Source organism: Stenella coeruleoalba, assembly GCF_951394435.1.
Source record: "Stenella coeruleoalba genome assembly, chromosome: 2".
NCBI lineage: Eukaryota > Metazoa > Chordata > Mammalia > Artiodactyla > Delphinidae > Stenella > Stenella coeruleoalba.
In genome coordinates this window covers 75,970,152-75,983,375 of record NC_137147.1, presented here as the reverse complement: position 1 = coordinate 75,983,375, position 13,224 = coordinate 75,970,152, and the positions used below count along the sequence as shown (strand labels likewise).

The following is a 13,224-nucleotide window of genomic DNA, read 5'->3' as shown; positions in this document are numbered from 1 at the left end:
GGAGCTCCCTGACCTTGGGATCCTTAGTGCCCCACATCGTACCCGGCACACAGTAGATAATTAATAACTGTGAGGGAGAAAGGAGAAAAGATAGAAGAGAGCAAAAAAAAAGGGAAGGAAAAGCAGGGTGGAGGAAGAGAGAGAGGAAACATCTGACTCAACTTTCCCTGGCCAAGAAAAAGGGAAATGGATTCAAAAAACTCTGGAAGAAAGGGACAGAGGAAGGAACCACTTTTCTGGGCCTCCTCTGCCTTTTACTCTTCTCTCTGCCACTTCCTCTCACAACTTAGGACCTCACACCACACTGTACTGTTTTCTCTCCTGATGCCTCGATTCACCCCAAAGGGAAGGAAAGAAGCCAGCCAAGCTCCTGACTTCTCCCACCCCATGCCCTCAAATCCTGTTTCATCCCTTTGCCGCCATGGGTGCCTCCCTCCTTCCCGTCTTCATCTTCCCCGCCTGCAGCACTCCCACCTCGTCGCCCTGGCATCTCGTGCCCCTGTGCTGTGCCGGGTCCAGACAGGAGCATCCTCCTCAGATTGAAAACCAAGAGACTCTTAGGGGCAGCCTGTGCTGTATGGCTGAGGAAACGCTAGACTGGGTCTACAAGTTTACCCGAGAAAGAACCTTTTCAGGAGGGTTTGGCTGTCCCAGGGATTGGAGAGTAAAGAGAAGCAGCAATCGCAGTCCTTCCCCCACACTCCTCAGCTCTTTCACGGATGGCCTCTCCACGTTTTTCTCCTTTGTCCATTGATCAGAATATCATTTTCCCAACTGACCTCTCATGGCCCCTACACCTTGGCCATTGACGCTTCTTGACTGTCTGCCCAGCCAGATGCACTTTCCCCACCAAGAATCTAAACCTTGTACAGTTGCCCCTGGGTCTCCTCTCCTTACCTAGGTATTCAGCTGCCTCTCCTTCCCCAACGCTCTTTCCCTAGGAATTCCAGAACCACCTTTTCCTCAATGCAGATCATACATACAAAAGCTGTGTGAGTTGTAAAGCACTGTGCTAGAATGAAACATGAGCATGAATAAGGCCTTCTCTTTATCCCTGCCCCCATCATTTCTATCCTCTCAAAATGTTTCTTATCCCTTCCTCACGCCATCCACCGCCACTCCCCCTTCACCCGGCAGGTTTAGTTTGGTGTCGTGTGGGAACCAAAGCTATTTGCTGCACGGTGGGCAGTGTCAGGATGCAGGCAGGCATCTCAGCCCGAGGCCTCGGCAGAGTTCCCAGGCACAGCCATCGGCCCAGGCCAGGACAGAAGGCGTGGATAAGGTGGGAGGGGGCATAAGTACGGTGGCTGTAGCCCCCCAGCACCAGTAGCTCCCCCTGCAGCACAGCGCCTGCAGCCCCGACGTGGGGCGAGGGCAGGGGGGTCAGGTGAGTCCAGCTATCGGTCCTTGGTTCATAGGCCTCGAAGCTCAGCAGGTCCCCAGTCTCACCTAGCCCACCCGCTACATACAGCCGCCCACCCAGAGCAGCCATGACGTGGCCAGCCCGAGGTACCCCCATAGGGCTCAGAAGTGTCCCCGGCTTCTCAAGTTTGGGGTCATAGTGCAGCAACGAGGCCAGGTACTGGCCAGTCCCACTGCAGCCGCCACTCACGTACAGCTGGCCCTCCAAAACAGCAGCTGCGTGGGCAAAGCGTGGTGCTGGAAGAGCAGGTGCCGGCCTGTGGGAGAACAGGGCACGTGATCAGGCAACAGTCATCTTCCGTTCTCCTCTTCCAAGACTCCTAGCCTCTCCCTGATGCCTGAAACACCCCCTTCCCTGCTCACCTCCAGATATTGAGCTTGGGGCTATAAGTCTCCACAGAGCTGAGGGCAACACCACTGTCTCGTCCACCCAGGGCATAAAGCAGTCCATCCAGCACCACCAGGGGGAAAAAGCTCCGAGCCTGGCACAAAGGTGCCATCTCCTCCCAGTCCTCTTGCCTGGGGTCCCACCTGGACACAGTGGGACAAGAGATGGGAAGAGTGACCCTGGGAGTCTGCGGTTGGCTGGGCTGCCAACCTCCCGCAGCTGCCCACCTTGGGACCGGCCGCTCTCAGGGGGCCATACCTGAGAGTCGAAGCCAGGGTGTTAGAGTGGCCGTAGAAATCCTGTCCGCCACACACGTAGAGCTCACTTCCTGCTAGGCTCGCAGCCCCGTGCCGAAAGCGCCCGGGGGCAGGCAGGGCAGGCAGCCGTCCCCACTCCACAGTTCGAACCAGTCCTACGCCGCAGCGAAAGGCCCGGGCCCACCACACTCCTCGGGACGGCTGTCTCGTGGCCATGTCTGATCTGAGCCCGTCCCCGCCAATCACTACTAGTGCCTGGTCAGGCTCCCTCCGCCTCTCTTGTCCTGGAACCTCAGCCTCCACCATCAGCTGACGCAGTAGGTCCGGGCTCAAGGGTGGAGGCAGCCTGGCCGCTCTTACCCTCCGCAGCTCCCTGGTGGACATACGGCCAAAGCGGACGCATCGAAGCAGGGCCTTGGCCTCTGACTCCTGGGTGTCCGGGTTGGCAGCTAGCCAACGCAGTGCAGCCACAAAGGCCTCGAACTCCTCCTGCAAGTGTAGCTCATCGCTGTCCAGGAGCTCAGCCAGGCAGGCGACCGGTAAAGATGGGAAAGTGGAGCACAAAGCCACAGCAGGCAGGTGGGTGAGGAGGTAGTGACGGGCTTTGCTCCAGAGCCTCTCCAGCCCAGGGGCTTCAGCCATGGGGATCAGGGCCAGGCAACGGGCAGGGTTGAGGCCTTGTGCCAAGGCTCTCTGGCACAGAGCCAGGCAGGAAGAGCTCTGGTACCGCAGAGCAGCCTGGGTGGCTCTCAGCAGTCCTGGCCACCTTGCCCGCACAACCCCAGAGTAGGCAAAGGAGACAAGGAGCCGCAGGTCCTGGGCAGAGATGGTATGCAGAGACACCTCTGTGCCCTGGGATTCCCTCATCCCGCTCAGGAGCATGGCCCCAAAGAACTCACTGCCACAGGCGAGGGCTGCTCGGTGCACTGCAAGAGGGAGAAGCAGAGGGGGACCCAGAGTGTTGCAAACTGCAAGGCACTCCCCTGTCTTCACAGCCCCAACTTTGGGCCAACCACCCAAGACCACAGGCCAAACTGCGGTATATGCACCAGAACCACGTGGGGTGCTTGTTACAGTGAAGGTTTCATGGACCCACCTCCAGAGATTCTGATTCAGTAGCTCTAGACGGAGACCCTAGGAATTTGTGTTTTCACATATTCAAGCACCCTGCATGATTCTCATGTTAGTGGCCTGAAGACACTTTGAAAAACATTGCTTTAGTCTTCCTGATGCAGGCCAATTAGAGAAAGGGTCTTGAGCAATCAAGTGAAGATGCTACAGAGAACATTTGCTAAGAGGGGGTACAAGATAAACTGCAAAGACCGGTGTGCAACTTATATAGGTCTTTCTATATTGTGCACAGAATAAAGTTCTTTACAATTATAAGAGCCACTGACATCAGCCATTCTGCTAGTCAGATTTTACTCAGAAAGTGGTACCACACTCAGGAATGGTTGTGAGCCACACTCATCTAACTGCCATCTCCTCTTACCCAAGATTTAGTGCTTGTAAACGGGAAGCCTTCAAAATCACCTGCTTCAATTGCTCCTTTTAAGATATGGAAACTGAGTCCTAGTGAAAGGCAGTGATTCATTTTCTATCTCCATGCAGGGGCTGTCTGGGCAGATCACTGTAACTGATGTCAGGCTGCAGTGAGCATACTTGTGTATCAGTTCCCTGCTTATCTGCATGGCCCTTGTGACTCTGAAAATATCCTATTCAAAAATGCTATTAAATAACTAGACCTGGGCTTCCCTGGTGGCGCAGTGGTTGAGAGTCCGCCTGCTAATGCAGGGGACACGGGTTTGTGCCCTGGTCCGGGAGGATCCTGCATGCCGCGGAGCGGCTGGGCCCGTGGGCCATGGCCGCTGGGCCTGCGCGTCCGGAGCCTGTGCTCCGCAGCGGGAGAGGCCACAGCGGTGAGGGGCCCGCGTACCGCAAAAAAAATAAAATAAAATAACTAGACCTTATATGCTCCCTAATGTAACTCAATTTGAGGCAGTTGGCATCAAGTATGGAGTATCCTTACCAAAATATTTAACCGAAATCTAATCAAACCTTCAGATCTAAATTCAAGTTTATAGGAAATTGAGAGGCTGAAAGAATGAGTTAAACAAAACCATGAGGGAAAATGCTTACAAATCTAGAACATGGAGCACTCTATAGGACAACTAATCTTGTTTCTTCAATAAGTCATAAAAAAGGGAGAGAGGACTGTACGAGAGTAAAGGAAGCTTAAGAGACATATATCTGAGTTCAGTGCAAACCTTGATTGGCTCCTGGGTTGAACAGAGCAGCTCTAAAAGACACATTTTTGGACAAGTGGGAAAATTTCAATGTGGACTATGCGATATTAAGAAATCATTGTTAATTTTGTTAGATATGATAAATTGTGGTTACATGAGAAAATGTCCTCTTTTAGAGAGACACATACCCAAGTATTTGTGAGTGAAATGTCTGAGATTTACTTTAAACTTCAGCAAAAAATAAATAAAGAAATGAAACAAATATAGTAAAATGTTAATTGTTAAGCCTGGGTGATGGGTGTTTGAGTGTTCATCTTAATATTCTCTTTTCTTTGCTATGTTTGAAATGCTTCATAACAGAAAAGAGAGGAGGACTTCCCTGGTGGCACAGTAGTTAATAATCCACCTGCCAATGCAGGAGACATGGGTTCGATCCCTGGTCCAGGAAGATCCCATATGCCACGGAGCAACTAAGCCCATTCACCACAACTACTGAGCCCGCATGCCACAACTACTGAAGCCCGTGCACCTAGAGCCCGTGCTCCACAACACGAGAAGCCACCGCAATGAGAAGCCCCCGCACCGCAACAAAGAGTAGCCCCACCCGCTGCAACTAGAGAAAGCCTGCGCACAGCAACGAAGACCCAACACAGCCAAACATAAATTAATTGATTAATTATTTTAAAAAAAAGAGGGGAAATGCTTCTAGAAGTCCTCTCAGGCAGGTCACACAGACCCAAGCTCCCAGTGAGGCTGATGAACCTCAGGCTGCTTTGATCAGTTGCAGCATGTTCACTTCTCTCAAAGGGCAGGTGATATCGGCGTGGCTTTCCACTGTCTTTTTGAGCAGTAGGTAGTAGCTTGGTGCTTCCCAAGCAGTCAACATTAGTGACAGCTTCCATATTGCCTGAGAAAATCTGCATTCCGTAAAGCAGGTAAGCCATCTCATCTTCCATACCATCAATCAGACTATAGCTCAGAGCCACTGACAAAGGATTCACAACCACTTGTATTTTGTGCCCCTTCTCACTCATCATTATTCCTTAGAATTTTAAGTGACAGGTTTCCACCACTAAGTTGGAATGTTTCTTAAAGGAAGTGAAAGCAGTGATATTGAATACAAGGATGTTTAAATTCCAAACCCTCGTGAGAATTTTATAACTATGAAATTTTAAATTCCCCCTGCATCTAGTGCTATTGGAAATGATAACAAACACTTTAGAAGTCTGTTATGGACTGAGTGTTTGTGTTCCCCGCCCCCACCAAATTCATATGTTGAAGCCCTGATCTCCAACGTGATAGTATCTGTAGGTGGGGCCTTTGGGAAGTAATTATGTATGAGAGTAGAAACCCTCATGAATGGGATTAGTGCCCTTATAAGAGGAGACATGAGAGAGATGATCTCCCTCTCTCTCTGCTGTGTGAAGATACAGTGAGAAGGTGGTCATCTACAAACCAGAAAGAGGGCCCTAACCAGAACCTGACCTTGCTGACACCCTGATGCAGCCTCCAGAGCCATGAGAAATAAATTTCTATTGTTAAACCACCCAGTCTGTGGTATTTTTGTTATAGCAGCCCAAGCTGACTAAGATAGGATCCTTTTCCTTTGGGGAGTCCCAGAAGCACTTTGGGTGCCAGTCATTCCTCCAATGAGCAGTAGCTATGTGACTTTGGACTTGTCTTAAAGACTGATTTCCTTATCAATAAAGTGTAAGAGCTGAACTAGATAATATCTAAACAAATCCCTTTTAATGTTAAACTTTTACGTGTCTGCACTCTGACTCCATTTGCCAGGTGCTATGTGTCTTTGACTTGACTGCATAGGAGGCAATGCATGGCCTAGTGACAGCAGACTGGGTTAGTGGAGGTGGGCCTGTATCCTGGTTTTCACCTGTTAACATCTCTGAATTTAATATTCTTTATCTGCACCCAGGGATAATGATATCTAACTCACTAGTTTTCAGTGAGATGAAAAGAGATGGCACGTGTAAAAGAAATTCCTGGTACCCAGTACCTCACTAAATGTTAGTAGAATCTGAATAAATCTCAACTTATTCAACCCTCTTCAGCTTTCCTGGTGATGAGCAGAGTTAACTTCAAAGTGCCATGAACTGGTAGCCTTAAGATTCTGGCCAAACAGTACCAGACCTTGCTCACTAGCTGTAGGGTCCACGACTGCCATGGTGTCAAGCTCACTTAGGGGAAAGGACACACTGAATTTTTCCACTGTGTTCCTCTGGCTTTTCCTGTGTCCTAAATAGAAGATGCCAAGAAGGGCCTTTGGTTAATCTTTGTTTGAGTCAATCACCTCCTGCTTGTTCTACTGGCATGGACTATATACCCTTAGCTCCAGCCAGCTGACTGTAAATTTCTTGTTTCTGGGCACAGGGAAAGCCACAGCATAAATCTGTCAGTGCTCTTAAGAAAACAACTCAACTGCGCATGCTCCATTCTCAGTGGGTCAGGAGAGGTGCCAAAGGTCACCCTGGGGAAATTCTGACCGCAGCAGGGATCAAAACCACTATGGTAGGGACCGAACCACCCGCTGCTTGCACACACCATTTCAGGTGGCATATGCACCTGCATTAATGTAATGCCCCACAGACCCTCACCCCGCAGCCGGCAGCCGTCTGCCTCCAGCTCCAGGTCACACCCGATGCCTTCTTGGTACAGGAGCTCCATGGTGCGCAGGTTCTCTCTCAGTTCCTCTGCCTGGCTGGGCTGCTTTTCATCTTCCCGGGTGCTTCCAGCCCCCTCGCGTCCCCACTGGGCCGCAGCCTTCACCCGGGGTGCGCCCAGGGCTTCAGCCGCGACCAGCACATCCTCCCGTGGGGCGGGTCCCAGCACCCCCTCATAGGCAAAGGTCAGCACGGCCTCCCAGGCCCCGGGGGTTACATCCAGGCTGAGGGGGCATTGCAGACCTCTGCTGCCCAGCAACCTGCCTCTGAAGAGGCTGCTGACTGCAGCCAAGATCACCCGATGCACCCCGTATACTCGCCCCCCGACTGACACGTCTTCATCCAGCAACAACCTCTGCTCTCGCAGCCGCTGTGCCTCCGCGAAAAACTGGCTGGGATGCGCCTCGCTGTGCAGCTCCTCGGGCTCCTCTGCGTCTTCTCCGTCCTCATCCTCTTCCTCCTCCTCTTCTTTCTCTAGGGACAAGGCTGGAGAGGGAAGGCTCCCCGGGGCCATGGGCCTGGGGCCAGGCTCTTCCAGAGGAAAGGGAGGCAAACCAGGATCCTGGTCTGGGGACGGAGGCCAGGAGGGGGTTCTCCTGGTGGGCAAAGGGAGGCCAAGGCCGTCCTTCTGGACTGGAAGAGAGACTTGTTCAGGGTCTGAGGGACGATGTGCCGAGTCCGAGACGCTCATGGCCCAAGCTCACTGGATTGCTGCAGGTAAGCAGAGGAAAGAGAAGAGAGGGTAAGAGCTGGGCCCACAGAGGCCAGAGGAAGCCCTGCCTCCAGTCCGGCGACATGTCAGTCCCTCTTCCTACTTCAACCCCCTCCCCCCATCCCAGGGCTCGAGCGTGTAGGCCACACCACGCGACTCTGCGGTTCCCCAGGTGCAGCAAAGCACGCAAGATCTATGTGTAAACATCCAGTACCCGGAACTGTACCCTGCCCGTCTTGCCCCCATGCCAGTAGTCACCCTCCTAAGACACCAGCGTTCTGCTTGCCCTCTCACTTGAGCCTGCTCTACTCCTGACAGTGTGGCAGAGGGAATGCGCCCCCGGGGCCCCGTCCCTGACCGAACCCAGCTAATTATAGGCAGTGCTGGCAGGCTGGGGGCTGGTCTCCAGGTGCCCAAACTCTGACACCCAATCCCCTGGGCCTGACCTGAGATGACCTCCTCTCCCCTTCCACTTGTAGGTCATGCCCTGGTGCTGAGCGAGGCAAATTCAGAAGCCAAGTAGGATGTGGGGATCTGGTGGAGTGAGCCAGGCCAGAAAGGCTTCCTTCACTGGACTGGGCTGGAGGGGGTGCGTGAAGAAAGTCTGGACTCTGCACACCTGCAGGAAAGTGGGGAGAAAGAGTGAAGCGTGTGTTTGGGGTCAGTCCTGGCCTTTGTTGATTTTTCTGTGCATGATAAAGCTGGGACCCTGGAGCGAACAATCCTGACGTGAAACTCAAATATAACCCATCCATCTGGTCCAACAAGGGCAGAGGAGTGTGGGAGTTGAAGGGGCATGGGTCAGGGCTACCGACCACGGGTGACCCACCCGTAGCGAGGGGTTTCCTCCCTGTGCCAACGTGGAGTTGGTGGTGAGAGAGCCAAACCCAACCCTCGGGCTGCACTCCTCCAAATGGGTAAACAGAGAGGCAGCCCATGGTTGTCCTGGCTTGTGAAATGGGCAATAGTGACCAGCCTCTGTGTGGATCCTCTTATGGCCTCCCCTTTGCAAGACAAGGTGGCCAACACCTTGGGCCCCCACCAGGAAGAGGAGGAACCGCTATCTGGCAGAGACAAACCCCAGGTCAGCCTCTGCCCTCCCTCTGCCAACAAGGACAAGGACACTGGACCCTGATCTGCGTTCTCTGCCAACCCCATGGTCCTGGGACAGCTCCACCACAGCCATGTGTCTCTGGAGGCTCTGCTCGGCTCCACCATGGCAGGACCCATACCCCACAGCGAATCCCCGAAGGTTGGATGAAACCTGCTCTTCTGTGCAATCGTCCACCCTCCATTAAATGCGTTATGGCTGACCTCCCCCCATAGCACCTCCAGGTCTGTTGGCCGTCCTTCTTGTTGCTGACCTGCTGATTGGGGCAGGGTCTTGGCATCTCAGCCAGGGGACAGTATTACTTCCACCTCTGCTTAGGAGCCCCATGTGGAGCCATACTCCCCAAAAATGATGTGGAGAATTCGGGGGCCAGGCCTGGCAAGGCCCCATTGGCTTTATCTGGGTCATGGGAGTCATGGTAACGGATTGGTGCTTAGGGTTCCCAAAGGTTCGGGATGGAAGCAGGGAAAGAGAACTTCGCTCCAGAGGACAGTCTCAAGGGTCCCTCTGAGGGTGAGAGGAAAGGGCTGAGGGTGACCGTGACTCCTCCCTCCCTGATGATCAGGGGCATCATCCTCTACCTGCAGCTGCCTTGGATCACTGCTCAGGCTGGCATAGGTGTGGGCTCAGCACTCTGCTAGACAGTAGGAAGGGATTTGGGACTCGGCCTCAGTGAATTAAAGGAGCCCCATTCCCATCCCACTCCAGGGCTCAGATTGCTCGTTACCTTGCTCTCGGCTTCAGTCACTACTATCAACAGCCTGTCTATCTCAGCCATCTCCACCAATGGCAAAGTCAAGGCTGGTGAGTCTGTTGTGACTCCATGACCTCTTAGGGCCCCCGGTCCTGTTGGGAGTTGGTGAGACCGATTGACTCTTCTTTCCTCTCCTCTCAGGTGGTACCTACTTCCTTGTCTTGCACAGCCTGGGTCTGGAGCTTGGCAGTTCCACTGGAATCATATTTGCTTTCTCCTAGGCAGTAGCTGTGGCTGTGCATACAGTGGGCTTCACACAGACCCTTTTGGACCTGTTCCGGGTGATGCCCATTCCCTTCCTTCATGCATCCTTTTCTCAAGTCTGCTAACCACCCAGCTTGCATTTTCGTGGCTCCAGCCTGGGCAAGTCATTTTAAGAATCAGATGTACCAATTAAAAATCTCTGTGACTGGGCTTCCCTGGTGGTGCAGTGGTTGAGAGTCCGCCTGCCGATGCAGGGGACACGGGTTCGTGCCCCGGTCCGGGAAGATCCCACATGCCATGGAGAGGCTGGGCCCATGAGCCATGGCCGCTGAGCCTGCGCGTCCGGAGCCTATGCTCCGCAATGGGAGAGGCCACAACAGTGAGAGGCCCACGTACCGCAAAAAAAAAAAAATCTCTGTGACCCCCTACCTCTGTGTTCTGCCCTTCCAGGAGCATGGGGTGCAGCTACCAAACATGGATCTTGAAAATGAGTTTCGGGTGGTGGGCCTGGTGACCATGACTATCCTTGTAGGCGTTGGCACTGGCAGGCGTGGAGTGGGAGTCCAAGGCAGGCGAGGGGGAATTGAGCTGGGGGTGAAAAGACTAAGGGGATGGCAGTGAGAGCTGGACAGATCAGGAAGGGGCGGAATGTGGGGAGATGTGGGATTGTGTGCGTGGGTAGTTGACAAAGCAGATTTCCAGGGACCCAGACCTGAAGCTAGCCGGTTCTGCTGGGAGAGACTCCACATGCCAGTTTTTGAAGGGGAAAGTAAGGAGGACTCCTTCTGAGGATCTGTTGGGATGAGCACTAGACATGACTACCAGATGAGAAATGCCCTGCTTCTTGCTCCCAGTATTTACAACGTTGATATTCACCCCTCTGGCATGGGAAGGGATGCTTTGTAGTTTGAGGCAAGAAGGAAAAGGACACCCATTTAGCCACATTCCTTTATGGGAGGAGGTTGGTAGGAAACAGAACGAGAGGACTGGAGAGAAGAGTGAAGATGAGACAAGGAAAGTGAGGAGGAGAACTACCTCCCTTCCACTCACCTCTCTGTCTCTGTCCCTTCTTCCCTCCCTCTTTCTCCCTCTCTCTGTGGAGGGGGGTGGCGTCACCCAAGGTATTACAGGCCCAGATTATCTTCTTCCTGATCTTCCTTTCTCTTACCAACTACCTGCTGGGGACTTCCTCCCCACAAACCCCAGCCAACAAGCCACTGGCTTCTTTGGGTACCAAGGTGAGACAGTGGGAAACTGACTGAGAAATCTGTCCTCCTCAGAAAAGAACCCTCAACTTCTGATTCTGTATGTCAATCACAAGTTGGCCATCAGACCACTCAGAGCCCTGTTAAGTCCCTGGGCCAAAAATCCCTTATGCTTCCCAGCCTAACCTAAGTCACTGACACTAAACTGGGTAGAGGGGTAATAATTTGGGCTGAACAGAGGAAGGCAGGAGGTGCTCCTCAAAACCTCATCTTTTCTCTCTGTTCCTTTCTGTAGAAAGCATTTTCTTCCATAATATTGTCCCGCAGTGGTGGGCACGGTCCAGAGGGCAGTTTCCTTGGTATGTTTTCCATCTTCTTCTCCTCAGCCACTGGGGTACTCACCAGGACCAGTATCTCTAGGGACCTCAAGGTGACACGGATGTCCAGGCTTGGAGCACTCTATCACCCCTCTTCCCTCTCCACTGATGGTTCAACTTCTGTTCCCAGGACCCTGCTGCAGCTGTCCCCCAAAGGAACCATCCTTGCCATCACGTGGACCATACTTTCCTACCTGGGCATCTCTGCCACAGTTGGTAAGGCCCTCCACTCCTGCCTTCAGTGCAGAATGACCTGGAACCCTGGTTTCCGCTTCTCTGAGGGGCTAGGTGATGAAATGAGCCAGAGGCATTCATCAATTATATTAAAAGTAGCTTATATGCAGGTAGGCCCCCATCCCCTCCTTCACCAGTTCTCTCCATCCCTCGTTTCATTAATGAATTGTATAGTGCCCTTTGATTATCAGATTTGGTTGTCCCCCCCAACCCCACGCACACACACTTCCATTACCCGCTTTGGCACTGGTGGTACCTAGACAGTCCTACTGCTTTGGGTTGGGGTTCTCTTCCCATGAAGGAGTGTTTGTGTCCTAAATCTCATTTCCAGGCTCCTGTATGATTTGAGATGTTTTAGGACATAGGACCGACCTGGGTGTGCAGAGTGGGAGCTGCCTAGGGTCAGAGTGCCAGTATGGCTAGTACTTCGGCAGATGTTGAGAGCCAGGGTCTTGCCTCTATGGGCTCTCTGATTACTACCAGGTGAGTGAACCAGAGGGGAAGGTTAGAGAGATAAAGCCCACTGCCCGGCATAGAGTAGATGCTCAAAAAACAGTAATGACTTAAGTGGATTCATGTAGGAGGAGCCGAAATCTGATGGAAGAGGAGTTTCTGTGGCAGGGGTGGTGCTGGCTGTGGGGAGACAGTGGCTAATGTCTACCTACATCTGAACAGGTTTATGGTTACCAGTTTGAAAGAAATGCCAGCTGGGCAGCAAAACAGAAAAACTAAAGAGTGAAGAAGCCCTATTATCCCTAAATCCCCAAGGACAGAAATTTCAGAGGATGACATACTTTCTGTTCCCTTCTGTATCTGGGGTTTCCTTTCTCTGTAGCCAAAAGGCTTTTGAAGACTTGGTGGTCTTACAGCAGGTGCAGAAGCCACCACCAAAGGAGAACTTGGCATCTACCTCTCTCAACACTCCTGCTCCCTCAGGCTACATCCCTGAGCAGGACCTGAAGACAAACCAAAAGCAGGTAGTTATACAGGAACAGGGCTGTTAAAGTGGGCGCAGTCGTCCCAGAGTACAAACTGACAATGGCGCTCACCTCGTCCCTGCTCACTTTTCCTAACCATGCAGTCAGAGTGGCACATGTGCCTTCATAAAGTCGTATGGCAATATTCATGCCTTCATGAAGTCCTACGGCTGCCCTCACAGTCATGAATCTGGGAAGATTTCAAACTGCAGGGGCATAGAGCTCAGGGGTAGGACTAGTCCAATGGCTAGAGAAGCTGAGGAACAGGTTCCATTTCGTACATAACAGGAGCCTACCTGTGATCCCTCAGTCAGCCTGCCCTGGGGCCCTATACATGACCTGGCTGGAGATGCTGTCTAGGGGCCTGACATCCCCCATTGCCTTCATTTGTTGAAATCAGCAGCACACACTCACCCTATACTGTCAGTGAGACTCAGGAGGAAAGACAGCTAGGAAGAGGAGTCCATAATTTAGGACTCAAGGAGCCAAGATTTTAATCTCCCGGCTCCACAAACTTTTTTGAGTCCACCCTTGGGTAGCCCAAAGCTTTGGACACACAAGGATTTTACAACAGCCCAAGGCTTCCTAGGGAGAGAACTCCCCGACTACGCAATACGAACTGCGGCTGCAGTGCCAAAGAAGGTCCTTCCTCCACAATC

At 52.5% G+C, this 13,224-nt stretch overlaps 1 protein-coding gene across 2 annotated transcripts; it reads right to left on the bottom strand.

Annotated features, from left to right (window-relative positions):
* Positions 1-1,043: 1,043 nt before the first annotated feature.
* On the bottom strand, positions 1,044-12,513 carry KLHL33 (kelch like family member 33). Of its 2 annotated transcripts, XM_079914093.1 has the most exons (7): positions 12,383-12,513; positions 11,549-11,638; positions 8,150-8,322; positions 6,926-7,702; positions 2,069-2,993; positions 1,786-1,953; positions 1,044-1,679 (listed from the first exon to the last, which is right to left on the bottom strand). In XM_079914093.1, the coding sequence occupies exons 4-7, from the start codon at positions 7,680-7,682 to the stop codon at positions 1,127-1,129; spliced, it is 2,403 nt and encodes an 800-aa protein (XP_079770219.1). In that variant the 5' UTR covers positions 7,683-7,702; positions 8,150-8,322; positions 11,549-11,638; positions 12,383-12,513; the 3' UTR covers positions 1,044-1,126. The 2 variants fall into 2 exon arrangements, with proteins under 2 accessions (XP_079770219.1, XP_079770220.1); XM_079914094.1 differs by lacking the exons at positions 8,150-8,322; positions 11,549-11,638; positions 12,383-12,513 and having other exon boundaries at positions 6,926-7,771.
* Between the last annotated feature and the right edge of the window lie 711 nt (positions 12,514-13,224).